This window comes from Oncorhynchus tshawytscha, linkage group LG06 (genome assembly GCF_018296145.1).
Source record: "Oncorhynchus tshawytscha isolate Ot180627B linkage group LG06, Otsh_v2.0, whole genome shotgun sequence".
Taxonomy (NCBI): domain Eukaryota; kingdom Metazoa; phylum Chordata; class Actinopteri; order Salmoniformes; family Salmonidae; genus Oncorhynchus; species Oncorhynchus tshawytscha.
In genome coordinates, this window is record NC_056434.1 from 61,016,744 (window position 1) to 61,040,663 (window position 23,920).

General features: G+C 41.6%; 1 protein-coding gene across 2 annotated transcripts; it reads right to left on the bottom strand.

Annotated features, from left to right (window-relative positions):
• Positions 1-1,196: 1,196 nt before the first annotated feature.
• LOC112252818 (lysophosphatidylserine lipase ABHD12) lies at positions 1,197-19,689 on the bottom strand. Of its 2 annotated transcripts, XM_024424449.2 has the most exons (13): positions 19,218-19,682; positions 13,993-14,120; positions 13,790-13,895; positions 13,456-13,575; positions 13,349-13,379; positions 13,216-13,261; positions 12,714-12,843; positions 8,164-8,201; positions 7,944-8,023; positions 7,740-7,822; positions 2,135-2,213; positions 1,820-1,944; positions 1,197-1,699 (listed from the first exon to the last, which is right to left on the bottom strand). In XM_024424449.2, exons 1-13 carry the CDS (start codon positions 19,301-19,303, stop codon positions 1,672-1,674), a joined length of 1,080 nt encoding a protein of 359 aa, XP_024280217.1. In that variant the 5' UTR covers positions 19,304-19,682; the 3' UTR covers positions 1,197-1,671. The 2 variants fall into 2 exon arrangements, with proteins under 2 accessions (XP_024280217.1, XP_024280218.1); XM_024424450.2 differs by lacking the exons at positions 7,740-7,822; positions 7,944-8,023; positions 8,164-8,201 and having other exon boundaries at positions 19,218-19,689.
• Positions 19,690-23,920: the final 4,231 nt, after the last annotated feature.

A 23,920-nucleotide genomic window follows, 5' to 3' on the forward strand; every position in this document is an offset into this window, starting at 1 on the left:
TGAGACATCCTTAACTTCAGAATTGATGGATCCCTTGCGGGACGGTTGAGACAGGTTAAAAAGGTGAGAGATATGCTCAGCGATAACAGCGGATGCAACCTTAAAGAAGAAAGGATTTAAACCCTCTGACCTAGATGTTTTCTTAGGGTCAGGTTTAAGGAGCTCCTTTAGCACCTCAGACTCTGTGACCGCCTGCAGGGAGAAGCTTGGCATGGGAAAAAGAGGGAGGAGCATCAGGGCTAGTCACATTAGAAGGGCTGGGAGATGAGAGAGTGTTGGACAGGCAAGGAGGTGTGGATGAGTCAAATAGAAATACTGACTTAACGAACTGACTAAAGAGCTCAGCCATACGTTCCTTGTCAGTAACAACCACATATATCAACATTAAGGGACATTGGCAGCTGTGAAGAGGAGGGTTAATTATCCAGGTATCTCACCATTTTCCAGAACTTCTTGGGATTAGATCCAGAGAGAACAGCCCCTTAAAGTATTTGACTTTGGCCTTCCAGATAGCCTGAGTGGGTGCTTATCCAACCCCCCCAAAACTCCATTCATTTTCCATTAGGCTTTGTCCAATGAACCATGGTGGAGTTACAGTGTCTACAAAAATACAGCATTACTATTGCTCTCTATTGGGGCTATTAACAATAGATGGGCCAGGGTGTACATGCACATTTCCAGATATCATCAGCAGTAATACAATCAGGGCACAGCAGAAGATAGGGAGAGCTTTGCAGTGTAGATTTTTTATGACATTTGAATGTGCATCAGATGGCAACAAGATCATATTGTACAGCAGTTTTATCAGGTAATGAATACAAAGCCGCCGAGAGAGGGTTAGAATAAGATGGAAGGCCTTGTCTGTGTAAACAATAGAGTCAGAGTCGTGAGTGTGGAAACAAACATTCCCACTGGGCACAGGCGTCAGTTCAACATCTAGTATTGATTTGGTTGAGTTGTCAACTAACGTGAATTCAAATTGAAATCAACAAACAATTTCACCCCGTCATTGGATTGAACATTTTTGCTAATTTTACCATGTTTCCATGTTGATTCAACATCCTCACATTGAATTATTTGGTTGAAATGACATGGAAACAACGTTGATTCAACCAGTTTTTGCCCAGTGGGTAGTCTTTCCCACGGTCGGGTAAACAAGCAAGTTCATAATCAACAAAGAAGCAGGAGTCATGGAGTGAGATTCATGAGCATCGATCAGGTTTTATTTGTACTTGTAAACATGATTTTGGAGTCTGGGGATAATACTAGCCAAAAAGAAAAGTTTTCAGCAGTAACTTTTCTGTAATCAATACAAAGAATTTGCCTAAGTTTGACACTTTAAACATTGATTAGTCATCATTCTTCACATTTGTCATTCATAAACCGACAGTCAACAAATTCATTGCTTCCATCTCAGAGATTTTGTCATTTGCACATAGGCTATAGCTAGATAATAATGCATTTGGCTAAGTAACTGCTTAACTTTACTAACAATGTAACTTTTATCTGATATTAGGTCAATGATTGGACCATGTGATTGAAGGTCATCCTACTGATTTGCCATAAGGTAAAGAGACACATTTATGTGTAAACTGTGCATCTAGGATTTGCTGTCCTCTAGATATGTTGAAACACTTGATGTCCAAAGGCTCTTCTGCATAGGTCACTGGATTAGGGGGCCAATGTATGTACAAATTCCCTGTAAAAATATGGATGAAAACATTTTTACGTTTATTGTTAGAATGAAATGATTTAGAATCAGAATTGCAATTTTTGCCAAATAGAAACTGCAACTGAAGAGTTGCCAAGATTTTCTAACCGGATGATGTCTGGCAGGTGAGGGTCTTTGTATAATCCATTGTGATGGTACCCAAGGGATCCGGAAAACGGTATCATCTTCACTTGATTTCCTGAGTTCTGGGCGCTCTGTGCTATTTCATACAGCTTTATAGGAACACAACAAAGAATTAGAAGTGGAAAAGTCCTTTATTGTAACTATCATGTTTCCAGGAACTCTTCTTGATATATATTCATTCAACCCATACAGATAACATCAGAAATGTTGATTGGGATACTATGGACAGATGACAATAGAGGAATTATTGTCAGTTACAGTCAAAGTATCATGCCACACCTGCTGAGCCATGTGGATGGGCACTATGTGGTCATCCTCTGCATGAAGGATCAGAAGACGACTCCTCATCCTCTTCAAGCTGTGGAGAATTGATGAAGCATCACTTTTCATGAACAGTCAACCTCAATCTCTCAGAACGATTCTCAAACACATTTGGTTGCAGTGCATTCAGAAATATTCATACCCCTTGACTTATTCCACATTTTGTTGTGTTAAAAGCCTGAATGTGATCAAGACTAAGGAGATGATTGTGGACTACAGGAAAAGGAGGGACATTCTCATCGACGGGGCTGTAGTGGAGCAGGTAGAGAGCTTCAGGTTCCTTGGTGTCCACATCACCAACAAACTGGGATACTATGGGCATGACAAAACCTATTCCCCCTCAAAAGACTGAAAAGATTTGGTATTGACTCTGTACCGGTACACCTTTTATATAGCCTCGCTATTGTTATTTTACTGCTGCTCTTAAATTATTTGTTACTTTTATTTCTTTAGGTATCTTTCTTAAAACTGCATTGTTGGTTAAGGGCTTGTAAGTAAGCATTTCACTGTAAGATCTACACCGGTTGTATTCGGCGCATGTGACAAATACAATTGGATTTTAATTCAACATTTCTTTCACCCATCTACCCCATAATAACAATGTGAAAACATGTTTTTAGGAATGTTAGCAAATTTATTTTAAAATTAAATACAGAAATATCTAATTTACATTAAGTATTCACACCTCTGAGTCAATACATGTTAGAATATATATATATTTTAAAATCCCTATTCCTTGCCAATGATAAGCATACCCATAACATGATGCAGCCACCACCATGCTTGAAAATATGAAGAGTGGTACTTAGTGATGTGTTGGATCTGCCCCAAACATAACACTTTGTATTATTTGCCACATTTTTGGCAGTTTTACTTCAAATCAAATCAAATCAAATTGTATTTGTCACATACACATGGTTAGCAGATGTTAATGCGAGTGTAGCGAAATGCTTGTGCTTCTAGTTCCGACAATGCAGTAATAACGAACAAGTAATCTAACTAACAATTCCAAAAAAACTACTGTCTTATACACAGTGTAAGGGGATAAAGAATATGTACATAAGGATATATGAATGAGTGATGGTACAGAGCAGCATAGGCAAGATACAGTAGATGATATCGAGTACAGTATATACATATGAGATGAGTATGTAAACCAAGTGGCATAGTTAAAGTGGCTAGTGATACATGTATTACATAAGGATGCAGTCGATGATATAGAGTACAGTATCTACGTATGCATATGAGATGAATAATGTAGGGTAAGTAACATTATATAAGGTAGCATTGTTTAAAGTGGCTAGTGATATATTTACATCATTTCCCATCAATTCCCATTATTAAAGTGGCTGGAGTAGAGTCAGTGTCATTGACAGTGTGTTGGCAGTAGCCACTCAATGTTAGTGGTGGCTGTTTAACAGTCTGATGGCCTTGAGATAGAAGCTGTTTTTCAGTCTCTCGGTCCCAGCTTTGATGCACCTGTACTGACCTCGCCTTCTGGATGACAGCGGGGTGAACAGGCAGTGGCTCGGGTGGTTGATGTCCTTGATGATCTTTATGGCCTTCCTGTAGCATCGGGTGGTGTAGGTGTCCTGGAGGGCAGGTAGTTTGCCCCCGGTGATGCGTTGTGCAAACCTCACTACCCTCTGGAGAGCCTTACGGTTGAGGGCGGTGCAGTTGCCATACCAGGCGGTGATACAGCCCGCCAGGATGCTCTCGATTGTGCATCTGTAGAAGTTTGTGAGTGCTTTTGGTGACAAGCCGAATTTCTTCAGCCTCCTGAGGTTGAAGAGGCGCTGCTGCGCCTTCCTCACGATGCTGTCTGTGTGAGTGGACCAATTCAGTTTGTCTGTGATGTGTATGCCGAGGAACTTAAAACTTGCTACCCTCTCCACTACTGTTCCATCGATGTGGATGGGGGTGTTCCCTCTGCTGTTTCCTGAAGTCCACAATCATCTCCTTAGTTTTGTTGACGTTGAGTGTGAGGTTATTTTCCTGACACCACACTCCGAGGGCCCTCACCTCCTCCCTGTAGGCCGTCTCGTCGTTGTTGGTAATCAAGCCTACCACTGTTGTGTCGTCCGCAAACTTGATGATTGAGTTGGAGGCGTGCATGGCCACGCAGTCGTGGGTGAACAGGGAGTACAGGAGAGGGCTCAGAACGCACCCTTGTGGGGCCCCAGTGTTGAGGATCAGCGGGGAGGAGATGTTGTTGCCTACCCTCACCACCTGGGGGCGGCCCGTCAGGAAGTCCAGAACCCAGTTGCACAGGGCGGGGTCGAGACCCAGGGTCTCGAGCTTGATGACGAGCTTGGAGGGTACTATGGTGTTGAATGCCGAGCTGTAGTCGATGAACAGCATTCTCACATAGGTATTCCTCTTGTCCAGATGGGTTAGGGCAGTGTGCAGTGTGGTTGAGATTGCATCGTCTGTGGACCTATTTGGGCGGTAAGCAAATTGGAGTGGGTCTAGGGTGTCAGGTAGGGTGGAGGTGAAATGGTCCTTGACTAGTCTCTCAAAGCACTTCATGATGACGGATGTGAGTGCTACGGGCGGTAGTCGTTTAGCTCAGTTACCTTAGCTTTCTTGGGAACAGGAACAATGGTGGCCCTCTTGAAGCATGTGGGAACAGCAGACTGGTATAGGGATTGATTGAATATGTCCGTAAACACACCGGCCAGCTGGTCTGCGCATGCTCTGAGGGCGCGGCTGGGGATGCCGTCTGGGCCTGCAGCCTTGCGAGGGTTAACACGTTTAAATGTCTTACTCACTTCGGCTGCAGTGAAGGAGAGACCGCATGTTTTCGTTGCAGGCCGTGTCAGTGGCACTGTATTGTCCTCAAAGCGGGCAAAAAGTTATTTAGTCTGCCTGGGAGCAAGACATCCTGGTCCGTGACTGGGCTGGGTTTCTTCCTGTAGTCCGTGATTGACTGTAGACCCTGCCACATGCCTCTTGTGTCTGAGCCGTTGAATTGAGATTCTACTTTGTCTCTGTACTGGCGCTTAGCTTGTTTGATAGCCTTGCGGAGGAATAGCTGCACTGTTTGTATTCAGTCATGTTAACAGACACCTTGCCCTGATTAAAAGCAGTGGTTCGTGCCTTCAGTTTCACACGAATGCTGCCATCAATCCAAGGTTTCTGGTTAGGGAATGTTTTAATCGTTGCTATGGGAACGACATCTTCAACGCACGTTCTAATGAACTCGCACACCGAATCAGCGTATTCGTCAATGTTGTTGTCTGACGCAATACGAAACATCTCCCAGTCCACGTGATGGAAGCAGTCTTGGAGTGTGGAGTCAGCTTGGTCGGACCAGCGTTGGACAGACCTCAGCGTGGGAGCCTCTTGTTTTAGTTTCTGTCTGTAGGCAGGGATCAACAAAATGGAGTCGTGGTCAGCTTTTCCGAAAGGGGGCGGGGCAGGGCCTTATATGCGTCGCGGAAGTTAGAGTAACAATGATCCAGGGTCTTTCCACCCCTGGTTGCGCAATCGATATGCTGATAAAATTTAGGGAGTCTTGTTTTCAGATTAGCCTTGTTAAAATCCCCAGCTACAATGAATGCAGCCTCCGGATAAATCGTTTCCAGTTTGCAGAGAGTTAAATAAAGTTCGTTCAGAGCCATCGATGTGTCTGCTTGGGGGGATATATACGGCTGTGATTATAATCGAAGAGAATTCTCTTGGTAGATAATGCGGTCTACATTTGATTGTGAGGAATTCTAAATCAGGTGAACAGAAGGATTTGAGTTCCTGTATGTTTCTGTCATCACACCATGTCACGTTAGTCATAAGGCATACGCCCCCGCCCCTCTTCTTACCAGAAAGATGTTCGTTTCTGTCGGCGCGATGCGTGGAGAAACCCGCTGGCTGCACCGCTTCGGATAGCGTCTCTCCGGTTAGCCATGTTTCCGTGAAGCAGAGAACGTTGCAGTCTCTGATGTCCCTCTGGAATGCTACCCTTGCTCGGATTTCATCAACCTTGTTGTCAAGAGACTGGACATTGGCGAGAAGAATGCTAGGGAGTGGTGCACGATGTGCCCGTCTCCGGAGTCTGACCAGAAGACCGCTTCGTTTCCCTCTTTTTCTGAGTAGTTTTTTTGGGTCGCTGCATGTAATCCACTCCGTTACACTGGTTGTAAGGCAGAACACAGGATCCGCATCGCGAAAAACATATTCTTGGTCGTACTGATGGTGAGTTGACGCTGATCTTATATTCAGTAGTTCTTCTCGGCTGTATGTAATGAAACCTAAGATGACCTGGGGTACTAGTGTAAGAAATAACACGTAAAAAAACAAAAAACTGCATAGTTTCCTAGGAACGCGAAGCGAGGCGGCCATCTCTGTCGGCGCCGGAAGTACAAGGTGCTTCATTGCAAACAGGGTGCACATTTTGGAATATTTTTATTCTGTATAGGCTTCTTTCTTTTCACTCTGTCATTTAGGTTAGTATTGTGGAGCAACTACAATGTTGTTGATTCATAGTCAGTGTTCTTCTATCATAGGCATTAAACTCTGTAACTGTTTTAAAGTCACCATTGGCCTCATGGTGAAATCCCTGAACCGTTTCCTTCCTTTCCGGAAACTAAGTTCGGAAGGACGCCTGTGTCTATGTAGTGACTGGGGGTCTACCAATCTACCAATGGGTGCCCTTTTTTGCGAGAAATTGAAAAATCTGTGTTTGCAATTCACAGAAATTAGGTAGTCATTCAAAAATCACATTAAACACTGTTATTGCAACTTATTATGTGACTTATTAAGCACATTTTTACTCCTGAACTTATTTAGGCTTGCCATAACAAAGGGGTGGAATACTTATTGACTCAAGACATTTTGTCACGTTCGTCATATTGATGAGACCAAGGATGATATGCATGATATGAATACATTCTATTTTAATTAATGAACACACTAAACAACCGTGACGCTATTAAACCGATTGCTGACACAGGCAACTATACATAGACAATAACCCACAAAACCAAAATGGAAAATGGCAACCTAAATAGGATCCCCAATCAGAGACAACGATAAACAGCTGTCTCTGATTGGGAACCAATTCAGGCCACCATAGACCTACATTTACCTAGACACACCAAAACCTTATAGAATACAAAAAACCCTAGACAAGACAATAAAACACATACCACCCTCGTCACACCCTGACCTAACCAAAATAATAAAGAAAACAAAGATAACTAAGGTCAGGGTGTGACACATTTCAGCTTTTCATTTGAATTAATTTGTTAAAAAAATAGTAAAAACATTATTCCACTTTGACATTATGGGGTATTGTGTGTAAGCCAGTGACATAAAATCTCAATTGAATCAATATTGAATTCAGGCTGTAACACAACAAATTGTGGAAAATGTCAAGGTGTGAATACTTTCTAAAGGCACTGTAACAGTTAGTTATTTTGATTTGATTTCTTATCGCATTTCGCAAACCTGTACTAATAATCTCAAAATAAAGGATGACAAGAACACTGAAAAGTTGCATGAACCAAAATAAATGTACAAGAAAATGTTTTGTATTCATTTGAATCTAAATCGAGAAAATACGTACTTTTCATCATTAGGGAAGATGACATTGTTTTCTGCCATTGTGTCCAGGAAAAAGTACTCAAAACCTGGGAACTTCCAATAAAACTGAGGACACAAGGAAAATTAAAGAGGAAAAGAAGTGCAGTTTAGTACATTAATACATTCTAAATCATGGCATTTTAAGATGTACTGTATCGCCATGGAAAGGAGGGTATGTGAGTCTTACCCAGCCAAACGGATGATGGGCACCCCCCTGTCGAATGTTGGTGTATGCTCCCTCAATGATCACACCATCAACAACAATCCCTGATAAAAGCAAAATATTCTGAGTCTAACTACATCAGGTCAACTTCCATGAACTGAGTCACACAAAAAAACATTCATGAAATGTGTACTGTACTGTAACTAGAGGGTATAAAAAGTTTAATGGGTCCAGTAAAGCCTACCTTGTTCAATGAGTTTGACTGCAGTGTTAGTGGCCACTCTGTACAAACACGGGGGGTAAAATGGTGTTTACTGATCATGTCTCGTACTTTGAGTCACTGTCAAAATGTTCTGCCATATTTCTAATTATTGATTGGATTATTTCAATCGTCACCGTTAGTGGTGGTAGATAAGTAGTAGTAGTGACAGATTCTCTAACTTAAACATCTCACAAATATATATATATATTGTTTATGAGGGGTGGAACAAGCAAAAAAGTAAACAAATAAGTGTAATTAAAAAAATATGTTTTCTCACACACACCTGATAGGTGCAGGGAAATGTGTTGTTTCTTACAGGGTCAGCCATAGAGAGCAAATTAGGGTTAAGTGCCTTGCTCAGGTGCACATCGACAGATTTCTCACCTTGTAGGCTCGGGTATTCGAACCAGCAACTGTTCGGTTATAGCTAGGCTAACTGCCGTTCAGTCTCTTGAATGGACAATGCTTACTTTTCAAATCAAACAGTTAAAATATGATATGATTTAAATCATGAAAAGCCTACCAGTGGAATGGAATACATATCTATTTGGAGTGTAAGGCAAAGGAAATAAAACGTACAGGTCAAGCTAATCAAGGTAAATGTAAAAACATTAAAAAGTAATCATCGGTTATCTTGTGTTTGCTTACTTTAGTAACAGACACAATATTACCTTTGATGACTATAATGTCATTTTAATGTTTGGGCTTTTATTATAACTAATTTCTGTGTTATATTCATGTGCTGTTCTATAAACCAATTTCTGTGTTCATGCAAGTGACTGACTGTACAAATCCTCACTATCAGTAGCTGCAATTTGGCAGCACGCCCAGACCTTGTTTTGAGAACGAAATATATCTCAATTCCAAGGTCTCAGATTAGAGAGGAGAAGCCTGATCAGGTATTGGTCTGTCACATGTTATGAACCCGTATTGGTTTGTCACATGGATGAAACAAAAAAAGGATAAGGATGAATTAATTATGCTAAATCATGCAAATATAACTTGTCTGTGTATAGCTGTATATAAGACAACTGCTGGGTCTGCCCAGGTAAAGCTCCTGTTTGACATGTGTACTATGGTGCATTGAGTTGGTTGGAACCTATCCAGCGCGCTGACAATAAATAATCATTCATTTCAGATTGACTTTGAGTGTCCCTGTGTAAGAATTTCCGCGACATTACCTTTACAGATAAAGGATCGTCATTTGAGACAGTTTGCGACAATAATCCTGCAGTAACAGGAAATGTGAATTATTATGTGGATTATAATTAATGGACATTTTCTAGCGGTTGATACATTTTTTGTTAGGTCAGATCAAGTCTGAAATTTCAAAGTGGAAATCACAAACTTTAGAAGTCTTCATAAAACTCAAATACACTACAAGTTTACATTTCCTGCTGAACAGGAAAATTCTCAGCAACAAAACAGTGATCAAATTAAGAATCCTACATCTGTACCTTTGCCTTACACCCCCATTTCATTACATGAGATGTGCATTTAATTTGAAGGTTTTTCATGATCTACACACAATACCCCATAATGACAAAGCAAAAACAGGTTTTTAGAAATGTTGGCAAATTTATTTAAAAAAACTGAAATATTAAATTTACATGAGTATTCAGACTGTTTACTCAGTACTTTGTTGAAGCACCTTCGGCAGAAATTACAGCCTCAAGTCTTCTTGGGTATGATGCTACAAACGTGGCACACCTGTATTTGAGGAGTTTCTCCAATTATTCTCTGCAGATCCTCTCAAGCTCTGTCAGGTTGGATGGGGAGCATCGCTGCACAGCTATTTTCAGGTCTCTCCAGAGATGTTTGATCAGGTTCAAGTCCGGGCTCTGACTGGGCCACGCAAGGACATTCAAAGACTTGTCCCGAAGCCACTCCTGCGTTGTCTTGGCTGTGTGCTTAGGGTCGTAGTCCTGTTGGAAGGTGAATCTTCGTCCCAGTCTGAGGTACTGAGCGCTCTGGAGCAGGTTTTGATCAAGGATCTCTGTACTTTACCTCGTTCATTTTTCCATCGATCCTGGCTGGTCTCCTAGTCCCTGCTGCTGAAAAAAAATGCTCCCACCACCACACTTCACCGTAGGAATGGTGGCAGGTTTCCTCCAGATGTGACGCTTGGCATTCAAGACAAAGAGATCAATCTTGGTTTCATCAGACCAGAGAATCTTGTTTTCGGCACCTTTTGGCAAACTCCAAGCAGGCTGTCATGTACCTTTTACTGAGGAGTGGCTTCCGCCTGGCCCCTCTTACCATAAATGCCTGATTGATGGAGAGCTGCAGAGATGGTGGTCCTTCTGGAAGTTTCTCCCATCTCCACAGAGGAACTCTGGAGCTCTGTCAGAGTGACCATTGGGTTCTTGGGCATCCTCCCTGACTAAGGCCCTTCTCCCCCGATTGCTCAGTTTGGCTGGGCGGCCAGCTCTAGGAAGAGTCTTGGTGGTTCCAAACTTCTTCTATTTAAGAAGGATGGAGGCCACTATGTTCTTGGGGACCTTCAATGCTGCGGACATTTTTTGGTACCCTTCCCCAGATCTGTGCCTCGACACAATCCTGTCTCGGAGCTCTACGGACAATTCCTTCGACCTTATGGCTTGGTTTTTGCTCTGACATGTCTGTCAACTGTGGGACCTTATATAGACAGGTGTGTGCCTTTTCAAATCATGTCCAATCAATTGAATTTACCACAGGTGGACTCTAATCAAGTTGCAGAAACATCTCAAGGATGATCAATGGAAACAGGATGCACCTGAGCTCAATTTCGAGTCTCATAGCAAAGGGTCTGAATACTTATGTAAATAAGGTATTTCTGTTTTTATTTGTACATTTGTAAAAGTTTCTAAAAACCTGTTTTCGTGTAGTCACTATGGGGTATTCTGTGTAGATTGGTGAAGAAAATGTTTTATTTAATCTATTTTAGCATAAGGCTGTAACGTAACAAAATGTGGAAAAAGGGAAGGGGTCTAAATACTTTCTGAATGCACTGTATAGTTTTAACTATACTTTGTGGAAAGTAACTCGTTTTGGGGGGAATAAATAGTTATTTTGACTACAACTATTTGAATACAAATCACAAAAAATGACTACTTTTTAAAACTATTTGAATACATTTCTGAGAAAACACCGACATAAAAAAACATTTGAATACGGACCTCAGGGAGAGACTACTTCTCAGAAACTATTGAAATTGGCTGCCTTCAACCAATGGCACAGTTGTATGGAACTGCATATAGAAAGAGAATGAATAGAACACAATCTCCTATGCTATTCCAATCTGACAGTCTATTTGATCTACACAATACATTTATATCTGAACATTCTGTAAATGTAAATTCTCCTGAATGTGTACATAATCAAGTCCAACCAATTAACCAATTATATTTAGTACATATGTATAAATAAGTTGTGACTCTTTCAACATGCCTCTGTAAAGGTCGAAAGCAGCAATTCATTTTATGATACCTGAAAATAATGAAGAGAAATTCAAAGGAATTTTTGCAAACATTGCAAACAGCGAGTTGGATGCTTAGCAAAAACAACGTTGAACTTCTTTGTCCATCTGTTTTAATGGTTCTTATTTCCAACACACACCACACCATCTTTAAAGGGATACTTTACTCTGAATTTGAAATACAAACTATCATGATTTTCCACCTACCTTGGCTGTAGTTAATTCAAGAAGGACGTTTTGGGATATATTTTGTTATACTTAATAGAGCAACATTTTATTAGCATGTTGTTACATGATACTTTGGTAATTGCATTTGAATTTACATAGCAAAGAGCTGAGCATTTTTGAAAGTACTGTACACAGAGAAAGTGACTGTTCCTTATTCCACTTATGTAATCACTCCATTGTTATTCAATTATAAAGCAATTTCCAAAGTTCTATGTAACAACTATGTTGCTGATGTAATAATCACAAAGGTACTAGCACTACACACGTATAAGAACTTGATGGTTTAGTGTTACTGTATTACTTTGTCTCACTCAGTATGAAAATGCATTTGTTAGTCATTTTGAATCTGCAAAAGTGGTCTGCTCAAATGTTGAGGTGATTGATTCCATGTCCCTCATGTATGTAATTCTAGGCTATAAATTATATTAAGATTCATATCAATATCGGAGAGCCCTCCAAACCATGTGCTAATGATAACATATGTAGACTAATTCAACAAACTGTTCTTCATCATATACTTTGCAGCCATCAAATACATCATTTTTTTTCAAATACCTTCAAATATTATTTGGTTTTCTGAGCTATTCAAAATACTTTAAAATATGATGTTTTATTGAGACATGTATTTGAATATTAAAGAAAATAGTTGCCTTTTAGTTGAAACTCTATACAAACTATATTAGACTACCTTGAGTATTTGAAAAGTTAGTATTTTAAAAGAAACGTCCAAATACAACTATTGTTTGCCCAGGTCTGCTGCGCATCGACATAAATAATCATTTCCACTCGCTTATCTCATCTCTACAAACTGAACCATCCACCTGAAGGCACACGTTTGGTCACTCACCCAGTGCCAAGAGAGTGTCCCCATAATACCACCAGACTGCTCCCACTGCGGGCTTTTACCCACTGGTACAAGTAGAGGGTGTCAGTGGTTAGACCAACTTCAGTGGGCTCTCCGGTGGAGTCCCCAAAACCTGTTAAGAGTTTCTTATATCAATGGTTGTTCATTATGCAACCATACTAGACTATGTATAGGCCTATCATGTCATGTCTGTCTGCCTGAGGTAAACTTGATGCAGAGTTGTGCAATGATTCGTATCTGACCACAAGGGGGCAGTCACAGGCAACCCACACCAGAGGGTGAGCTCTAATGCAGTGTAAGGAATTGGGAGTTGGTTATCGGACTCTCCTTACAGCAAGCAAGGTAAAATAACACTGTCACACCACAAAATGTAGACTAATGCTAGGTTATCAAGGATGTGTGTAACAATTATTAAAATGTATTCAGACTAAATAAATAAAGCAAATATGTTTCAACGGTCTAGTCAAATGTAAGTTTAACCAACCTCTGTAGTCCAAAGCCAAAACATGGTAACCTATTGCACTCAGCACCTGTGGACACAAAGGCCAATCACACATTTATCAATCACCAATGTCATTTTCTGCCATGATGAAGTAATGTAGTCGACAGTCACTTACACGTACTAATCCCACACGGTGACTTGCTGCCCTGTATGAAAGAATGTGTACTTTTAGATTCAAAGTGAGAACAATATTATTGTATAGGAATCCATTGTTCTTGCTACCTTGTGCCTCCATTGCCATGGAGATAAATGATAATCGGAATTCCAGCTCCCAAAGAATCTTGGTACCATTCCAAGTCCTTTCCCTGTGCCTCCTTCCACTGACTTTCAGGGACTGTGTGCCTTGAAGATATTGTACAGTGACAACACTTGTAAGTGACAACATTAGGAAGTGACAACACGTGGAAGGGACGATGTGTAGACTTTGATGTATAAAGTTCAATGCTGTCTTTTTTATAAAAGCTATACTGTCCAGTGGCAGTGAGTGTACTTCTGAAGTAAGGTAGGTAGGCTACATTACCCTACTCACAAAGTAACCTGGAGAAAGCCTACTCACCAAACACCCAATGAGATCCCTTGCTCAGATTTAAGGTACATGTTCACAGTGTGGTTAAGATACAGGTCAGCTGGCTGGCTAAGGTTGACGAAGAATGGGACCCTGACTAAAAACAAGGAGAGAAACAGACGATATGTTATATGATTTGTTATTCCTGATTTGTCCAGTATTTTGGATAATTATCATGAATAGCTTACACTCACCTCTGTGAGAATACACCAGGTGTTTTATGATGTCAGGGAACAGTCGCATCATGAAAGGCACAGAAACATAAATAACACACACAACCAGGAGACCTCTTTTGACCCACCACAACAAACGGGAGCTAGGTCTGAGAGAGAGAGAGAGAGAGAGAGAGAGAGAGACAAAAAGCGTCAACATTGCAATGACAAAGGTCCATGCTGCGTCAGCAGACATTACTGGATATTGGCATTGAAGTGCATTTTAGGCCAATAATAGTTATGGAGTCTTTTTGTAGGCGCTAATAGAGACTAACTCCACGATGGCTCGTTGGCCAAAGCCTATGGAGAAATAAATGGGCTTTTGGATATACACAGAGAATAAGGTCTGTGGCAAACATAAGCTTAGAAGATCTTATACGTTTTCATTCTATGAGATAATATTCAACAACTAACATCACTTTTTGAATTTTGAAGCTTATGTAATCAAAATAAGCACATAAAGGCTTCATAATTAATAAAGGTCATGTTAACTGGCTGATATTATCTGATCGAACAAAACTAATAAGATCTCCTTAAGGCCTCTACGGAGCCAACGGAGTATCGCAGTGTCATTGTACGTCACAAAATGGGCTGCTCCTTGTATGCACAAGTGCGTCCCAAGAAATTTGGAAAGCAGCGTATAGCTCCTTGAGCAGACTTGAGGGGCAGTATTGAGGAAGTTTTGCAACGGAAGTGCTGTCCCTGTGTCTACATCACAACCCTTATGGTATTCACAAACATGGAAGCAATGGACATGCTCCTACTGTTACTCTATTTGCACGTTTGCTTTTATTTTCGACTGTCGCTACACTCAATTACAGTGCGTTCTGAAAGTCCTCAGACCCCTTGACCTTTTCCACATTTTGTTACGTTACAGCCTTAATTTCCAAATGTATTTAATTATGTTTTTTTCCCTCATCAATTTACACACAATACCCCACAATGACAAAGCAAAAACAGGTTTAGAAATGTTTGCTAATTAAAATAATAAATAACTGAAATACCTTATTACATAATTATTCACTCTTTACTATGAGACTCGAAATTGAGCTCAGGTGCATCCTGTTTCCATTGATCATCCTTGAGATGTTTCTACAACTTGGAATTCAATTGATTGGCCATGATTTGGAAAGGGATACACCTGTCTTTATAAGATCCCATAGTAGACAGTGCATGTCAGAGCAAGAAATAAGCCATTAGGTCGAAGGAATTGTCCGTAGAGATCCGAGACAGGATTGTGTCGAGGCATAGATCTGGGGAAGGGTACCAAAACATGTCTGCAGCATTGAAGGTCCCCAAGAATACAGTGGCCTCCACCATTCTTAAATGGAAGAAGTTTGGAACCACCAAGGCTCTTCTTAGAACTGACCATTCGGGATAGAAGGGCCTTGGTCAGGGAGGTGACCAAGAGCCCGATGGTCACTCTGACAGAGCTCCAGAGTACCTCTGTAGAGATGGGAGAAACTTCCAGAAGGACAAACATCTCTGCAGCACTCCACCAATCAGGCCTTTATGGTAGAGTGGCGAGACGGAAGCCACTCCTCAGTAAAATGCACATGACAGCCTGCTTGGAGTTTTTAAAAAACTCTTAAGACCATGAGAAACAAGATTCTCTAGTCTGATGAAACCAAGATTGAACTCTTTGGCCTGAATGCCAATATCACGTCTGAAAACCTGGCACCATCCCTACGTTGAAGCATGGTGGTGGCAGCATCATGCTGTGGGGATGTTTTTCAGTGGCTGGGACTGGGAGATTAGTCAGGGATGAGGGAAAGATGAACGAAGCAAAGTACAGAGAGATCCTTGATGAAAACCTGCTCCAGAGCACTCAGGACCTCAGACGACCCTAAGAACACAGCCAAGAGAACGCAGGAGTGGCTTCGGGACATGTCTCTGAATGTCCTTGAGTGGCCAAGCCAGAGCCAGGAATTGAACCCGATCGAACATCTCTGGAGAGACCTGAGAATAGCTGTGCAGCGATGCTCCCCATCCAACCTGACAGAGCCTGAGAGGATCTGCAGAGGAGAAGAATTTGAAACTCTCCAAATACAGATGTGCCAAGCCTGTAGCGTCATACCTAAGAAGACTTGAGGCTGTAATCGCTGCCTAAGGTGCTTCAACAAAGTACTGAGTACTTCCAAAGGGTCTGAATACTTATGTAAATGTATATTTAAAAAAATGTATACAAACCTGTTTTTGCTTTCTCATTTTGGGGTATTGTATGTAGATTTGTGAGGATCTTTAAACAAATAATAATTTTAGAGTAAGGCTGTAACGTATCAAAATGTGGAAAAAGTCAAGGGATCTGAATACTTTCCGAATGCACTGTATGTCTGTATGGCGTTGTGGACAGCCAAGAGGCCGAGCAGAGGCCAAATGGCCCATCAACAGGTGGTTCATCATCTACCCGACCTGGCTCATCACTTCCTTGGCCCTTCTCACCAACGCACCTTCCAGACGTGCCATCGCTCTCTGAGCTCCGCCCCATCTGCCCGACCCAGCTCCAGTGACCGAAGAGGACGACAGATGAGAGTCCTTTGGAAGCTGAAATAATGCAACAGCGACAGAGTCCAGCAAGTGTCCTCTGACGCCATTGAACCCCGTCTTCCTCCTGACAACCGTATTGCATTTGTCCGGGACATGACATTGAACTTTTTCAGGATCATCTAACAGTACCTTGGGTCTGCTCCGTCCGGTTCCGAGTGCGACAGCCTACGTCTCAACCCAAAAACAACCCAGGTCTCCCCAAAAACGGATGTTGGGTTCTCAAGACATTTGTGTAGATGTTGGTGGTGAACACGTTTTTCTCTATTATATATATTTTTTCTTATTCACAAGTTATGTTGGTGGGTAATTTACATATTAAGGTGGTGGGTAATTTACTAGTTTGCCTTTGCACATTTCCCCTCTTGTGATATTTTGTTCATCGAAAGAAATACATTTCTAGCAAAAGGTCAGCAAATCTCTTTAATCTGGTTATTTATACATACGGCCCTTCTCACAGATGTGCCATAGCAGGAAGATCCTCATCTAAAATGGTTAAAAGGCCACTACGCCTAGGTGGCGACCCATCATTCACCTGTTTTGAGCTCCACATGCTTGCCTGTTTTGCATGTAACTTTGGCATTAATACATGTCACATATTCATTTGCAAACAATGTAAATAAAAAAGGATCATTGAGTTAATAAAGCTGCATACAAACATGGTGTCTTTTTCTCTTTCTTGAGTAAGGCAGCTCCAAAATGCAGGTGTTTCAGCCTTGCTCAGTGCTTTCTGTAGTGGTGGGGAAGCCAGCGGAAAATACGGAGCATAGGGGTTGATAATGTTCTGTAGTCGTGCCGTGATTGGCTCAGTGTTCTGTCACTCATGGGGACACTACGTCACCGCAATTCATCATCATGAATCAAGTTGACAATCTATTGACAAATCCTTTTCAATCCTTGTCATATGAAGAGAAGTTATGAAGAGAAATCATAGATAAAATGAATAGGTGCTCATCGGTCATTAAACAAACTTACACAAGTAGGAAATCGCAAATTCAACAATGAGTGGTTTGGAAGGAATCAGTGGCTAACTGCAAGCATTGCAAAGCAATCACTAGCCTACTATTCAGTGGAGTGGGTGTGTTGTCCAAGTCTGGGATTATTAAGGGTCTCTTTTCCAAGCTTAAAAATGATAAACATTCAACATTGGCCATGCTGTCAATCCAGCATGACTTCTGCCGCGTTCAAAACTACTGGAAACTCGGAAATCTCAGACTTCAGTGAGTTCAAGACAACTGGGAACTCAGAAAAAACTATCTCAGACTGTAAAAATAAGTTTTGAACGGTCATCCAACTCGGAATTCCATGTCGGGAACTCTAGCCTCTTTCAAGATCTCTGACCTGAAGATTCCTGACGTCATCATTAGACCTTGTTTTATTCCGAGTTCCCAGTTGTCTTGAAAGCACCATAAATCCAGAGAATGCCAGACTTTGATGACAAAGTTTGATGACAAATTTCCCCACGAAGGACCGCCGTTCCACCTTCCTGTTCAAGTGAGCACAGCACAACAAGGTGAGTCCAAAAATGTATTGCATGCTGCTGCATAAATGATGTAATATGCCAGGGAGATATGTATACTGTAGCTAAGAAAGTAATGCTGAGTGTATGTTTTTATTTATCATTATTTAACTAGGCAAGTCAGTTAAGAACAAATGATTATTTACAATGAGAGCCTACTGGGGTACAGTGTGTTAACTGCCTTGTTTGGGGGCAGAACGACAGATGTTTACCTTGTCAGCTCTGGGATTTGATCCAGCAACTTTTGGTTACTGGCCTAATGCTCTAACCTCTAGGCTACCTGTTATGTAGTAAGCTGTAAGTAACCCATGATCCTCACCCTAATAATTTAGTCCCTTTCCTCCTCATAACTTAGACTATTGTTCTGACTTGCTGGTGCACATGTAGCCTATAGCCTGTTTCAGAGAAATGTCATCATTGAATAGTGTAAGAGCTTTCATTGTCTGCTTATATGCCCTACAGTTCTGACTTGGTGTACAGGGAGAATACTGTAAGATCGGCCCATGTTCTGAATTCTGTCGCTGTACATTTCAAAAGTGCTGAACAAATAGCTATGTTGACTGTCCATCCTAGCTCGCTCATTAATGTCTTCATCGAAATTACGCATTTCCTCTCATCCACTCGTCGTCCCCTTATGCCATAGTTTATACATCTCAATTGTCAGTAGAAACAACATTTGTTTAAGCAAGTCAGTCATATCAGCAATGTTTTTTTAAGGCAGTAAGTGAGGCTGAATTAATTGTTTCGCTGCCAGTGTAGCAGTGTTTGGGCTGCTGTTGGGAAGCTGCTGTTGGGACAGCTTTATGTAGGCCCTAACAGTTTGAGGGCACCGTTTGTCACGGTTATAGTTCAATTAATGTATTGTTTAGTGTTGTGTTGTATAGTGTAGTGGCTTTGCTGGCATGCATCAACAAAAAAATGGTGAGTTTGCTCCACCAAGAAGTACATTATAAAATCGCCACTGCTCAGACCTTATTTTCATTCGGACTATATCCAAAAACCTCATTCATTTCCCGCATAGGAATGGCTGAACGAACCCGAGGTGTAATTTCAGTTTTTTTAGGACTACAAACGGGCGTGCTCCTAACAGGCGTATTTATTTACTATACTATAGTATAGAGAGCATAATTTTACGCAATTTTACCTCGGTTGCGCACTCGATGACACACCAGCTTCATCTCCGGCAGTCTTCTGCTTCTTGGAGTCACGGTCACCAGTCCTCTTCCTCATCCTGAGACGTTTACTAAGCTATTTACTATATGAGCCTCCAGTCCTCTGTATAATCAATGCAGCCTGTAAAACACTGTCGTGAAACTATATGGTCTGATCTAGATTGACATCTAGGCTTTGTGACTAACTACTGTACTTTGTCTTTGTCGCCTACCGTACGTCTGTTTTTTTGTCTAATGCTGCGTTCGTAACCAAGTGGAAAGTTACCATTATAGCGTTAGATAGAGAACTCTAGATGATAAAACCTGTTTGTCATTGAGGGCTTCCACCATTTCCCACTAGCAATTTCCATTTAGAGGGCCATACAAATGGATTTTTCCCAGTCCTACGTGGTAAACAGAGAACCAAAGAGATATCATCTTTATATATGTCCTATTATGGCATTTGTGAGCACACAAGCAGCGCCATTGAGGCTATCTCCATTTCAAAGTAGTCTGGTTTCTTCTTTTACTGCTTCTCTGAGTTGGTAAACAAACTGAAAGGTTGAATACGGCCACCTAGAGGGCGTTATTTGAACAGTTATGAAGCCAAGGATTGCGATTTACTACCACCCACATTTATGGAATATTTGCTCACAAGTGTAATTGATTGGCTGATCCCTTATGACGATCCGGATGGAATAATGGGATCATTCCTTCAAATATAGGAAGTCCCACCCAGTTGACTACTTTACAATGATTTAAGCCCTCAATGGCAACGACCATGTGAAAACACGTTTAATCTATATGGTCTCCTCTATCTAACTCTAAGGTGGTACATTCCCACTTCCCAATTGGTTATGAATGCAGCATAACTCATTGGCTCTATAATATGTGGTCAAAGATTGCGGATAAAGTCAGTTCCTGTCTGCTTTAAGGGGATGGCTCTCCCATAGGCGCCAATGCAATAGCAGCTGGGTCTGGTCTACTTAGTTCATTTGACCTCCTTTGTAACAGAAAAATGAGGGAGTGGGATGTCTTGCTTCCTCTTCCGTCTCTGATGTGGGTGAAAGTACTACAGTAGTCCCACATTGTTGATAAAGAAATTAGGGAGGAGTAAAGGTTTAAGGTGACCCAGAGTAGCCTATGTACAGGCCACGCAAGAACAACTCCGGTCTACCTTATGAATTTATAAATTAGAAATATGTATGGCAATCATTGAAAGTAAGGAACACAGTCTTTCATTAGAACACAATCCTAAACCACAAATGCCTATTGCATACTTCAGTTTGTACACTAGATGGGGATTTAAAATCATTTTGTTAGAGGGATCTTTTCACAAGGCACATATACAATTCAGTTGGCTACCTACAGTATAGGGCTATGATGTAGACCTACACTAGTACTATGTGCTGTATTGTATGTGCTTAAATAGAATAAAATAATAGAATCCACTAGAATATAATACTTTACCAGTCTCTAATGGATACACTACGAGCATCTGACCAAATGTCTCAATATTTGTTTTCAGGGATAACCAAGATTAAAACTTGACTAATCTTTACTCTATGGTCAAAAACCTGATCCAGGAAATGTCAGAAAAAGACCACTGTACAATTGCAGATACATTAGAACTCCTACTGTAGCATGGTTAATGGTCATGGGGAAGGCAGAAAACTATTTCTTGACCATCATTTTTAGACACGGGTTCAAATCACACTATTTGTGTGAAAGCGCATAACCTGCTAAATGTAAATTCTGCCAGCCAGGGGCTTTTTACAATAAAGGCTACTCTCTTGCATGTTGTTATGCAATGAATGATGATGAGTATTTAAATAACAGGAGAAGGGATCCTCTAAACTTCATCCCCTAAGCTACATCTCGCAAAACCTACAAGGTTGGCAACATATCATAACATTATTATAACATTAACATATTTAAAGCACTATATTGTGTAATATACCGTGCATTTCCTCAAGCTACACACAACACCCCATAATGAAAACAAAAACAGTTTGAAATATCCCTTTTACAAATAAGTATTCAGACCCTTTACACAGTACTTTGTTGAAGCACCTTTGGCAGCAATTGCAGCCTCAAGTCTTCTTGGGTATGACGCTACAAGCTTGGCACACCTGTCATTGGAGAGTTTCTCCCATTCTTCAATGCAGATTGTCTCAAGCTCTGTCAGGTTGGATGGGGAGCATCGCTGTACAGGTATTTTCAGGTCTCTCCAGAGATGTTCTATTGGGTTCAAGTCCGGGCTCTGGCTGGGCCACTCAATGACATTCAGAGACTATCTGCGCCGTCTTGGCAAGGTTCTTAGGGTCGTTGTCCTGTTGGAAGGTGAACCGTCGCCCCAGTCTAAGGTCCAGAGCGCTCTGGAGCAGGTTTTCATCAAAGATTTCTCTGTATTTTGCTCCGTTAATCTTTCCCTCGATCCTGACTAGTCTCCCATCACTGCCACTGAAAAACATACCCACAACATGATGCTGCTACCACCATGCTTCACCGTAGGGATGGTGCCAGGTTTCCTCCAGACGTGACACTTAGCATTCAGGCCAAAGAGTTCAGTCTTGGTTTCATCAGAGCAGAGAATCTTGCTTGTCATGGTCTGAGAGCCCTTTAGGTGCTTTTTTGGACAACTCCAAGTGGGCTGTCATGTGCATTTTACTGAGGAGTGGCTTCCGTCTGGCCACTCTACCATAAAGGCCTGATTGGTGGAGTGCTGCAGAGATGGTGGTCCTTCTGGTAGGTTCTCCCATCTCCACAGAGGAACTCTGGAGCTCTATCAGAGTGACCATCGGGTTCTTGGTGACCTCTCTGATGATTTTCTATATTGTAGAATAATAGTGAAGACATCAAAACTATTAAATAACACATATGGAATCATGTAGTAACCAAAAAAAGTGTTAAACAAATCTAAATAAATATATTTTATATTCTTCAAAGTAGACAACTTTTGCCTTGATGACAGCTTGCACACTCTTGGCATTCTCTCAACCAGCTTCATGAGGTAGTCACCTGGAATGCATTTCAATTAACAGGTGTGCCTTGTTAAAAGTTAATTTGTGGAATTTATTTCCTTCTTAATGCGTTTGAGCCAATCAGTTGTGAGGTAGGGACGGTATACAGAAGATAGCCCTATATGGTAAAAGACCAAGTCCATATTATAATAAGAACAGCTCAAATAAGCAAAGAGAAATGACAGTCCATCATTACTTTAAGACATGAATGTCAGTCAATCCAGAAAATGTCAAGAACTTTGAAAGTTTCTTCAAGTGCAGTCGCAATAACCATTAAGCGCTATGATGAAACTGGCTCTCATGAGGACCGCCACAGGAAAGGAAGACCCAGAGTTACCTATGCTGCAGAGGATAAGTTCATTAGAGTTTCCAGCCTCAGAAATTGCAGCCCAAATAAATGCTTCACAGAGTTCAAGTAACATACACATCTCAACATCAACTGTTTAGAGGAGACTGTGTAAATCAGGCCTTCATGGTCGAATTTCTGCAAAGAAAACACGACTAAAGGACACCAATAAGAAGAAGAGAGTCTGGAGTCCAAATTGGAAATGTTTGGTTCCAACCGCCGTGTCTTTGTGAGACGCGGTGTGGGTGAAGGGATGATCTCTGCATGTGTATTTCCCACCGTAAAGCATGGAGGAGGATAAGGGTACGGCTAAATGCTATAAGAACTGGCCGTCTAGCATGTTCGGAACAGAGAGTAAAAGGAGCAGGTTTCTGGGCATGATAGCATATATTCAAGGCATAGTGTACAGACAAAGGTAAGGTAGGATGTGAGTACATTGGAGGTAAACCTAGGCATTGAGTAGTGTGATGAGAGAGATCTAGTCTCTAGAGATGTTTAAACCAGGTGATGTCGTCGCATATGTAGGAGGTGGGACAACACGGTTGGTTAAGGCATATTGAGCAGGGCTAGAGGCTCTACAGTGAAATGACAGTAATCACTAACCAGGACAGTAATGGACAAGGCATATTGATATTAGAGAGAGGCATGCGTAGCCAAATGAACATATGGGTCCAGTGAGTGGTTGGGCTGACTGGGGACATGGTGATTCAGACAGTTAGCGTGTTAGCATCGGCCTGCTAACAGTTAGTAGGCCGGCGCTAAACAAGCTAACAGTTAGCAGACCGGATTAGCAAGCAAGCAGTTAGCAGGGGCTAGCAGTTAGCAGACCGGGGCAGGCAAGCAAGCAGTTAGTAGACCGGGTTTAGCAAGTTAGCCTTTGGGGGATGTCGCGATGGGGGTAAGTCTGTTTTTGCCTCTTCATGTGGTGACGTCGATAGACCAGTTGTGGAGTTAGTAGGGTTTCAAGTAGCTCTAGGTAGCTAGCAGGCCTAGCAGGTTAGCAGAATGGGCCGTCAGCGGGCGTCGCGCCTGAGGGGCCTGTTGGAATCCTCAGGCAGATTATGTAGGTATTCCAGTCGTAGAGGATTGGTGGGGTTCCGAGCCCCGTACCGGCAGTAGAAGGATATTGTAGCCCAGGAGTGAGCCGGGAGATGGGTCTAGCATGGGCTAAAAAAAACAGATCCACACCACATTGGGTGAGGTGGGTTGCAGGAGAGTATTTTGAAGTTGAAAAGACCGCAAAGAAAAAGATATATTCACATGGGATGAGACAAGACAAAGACGTCTGACTGCTACGCCATCTTGGATACCAGTGGAAATCTGTCCT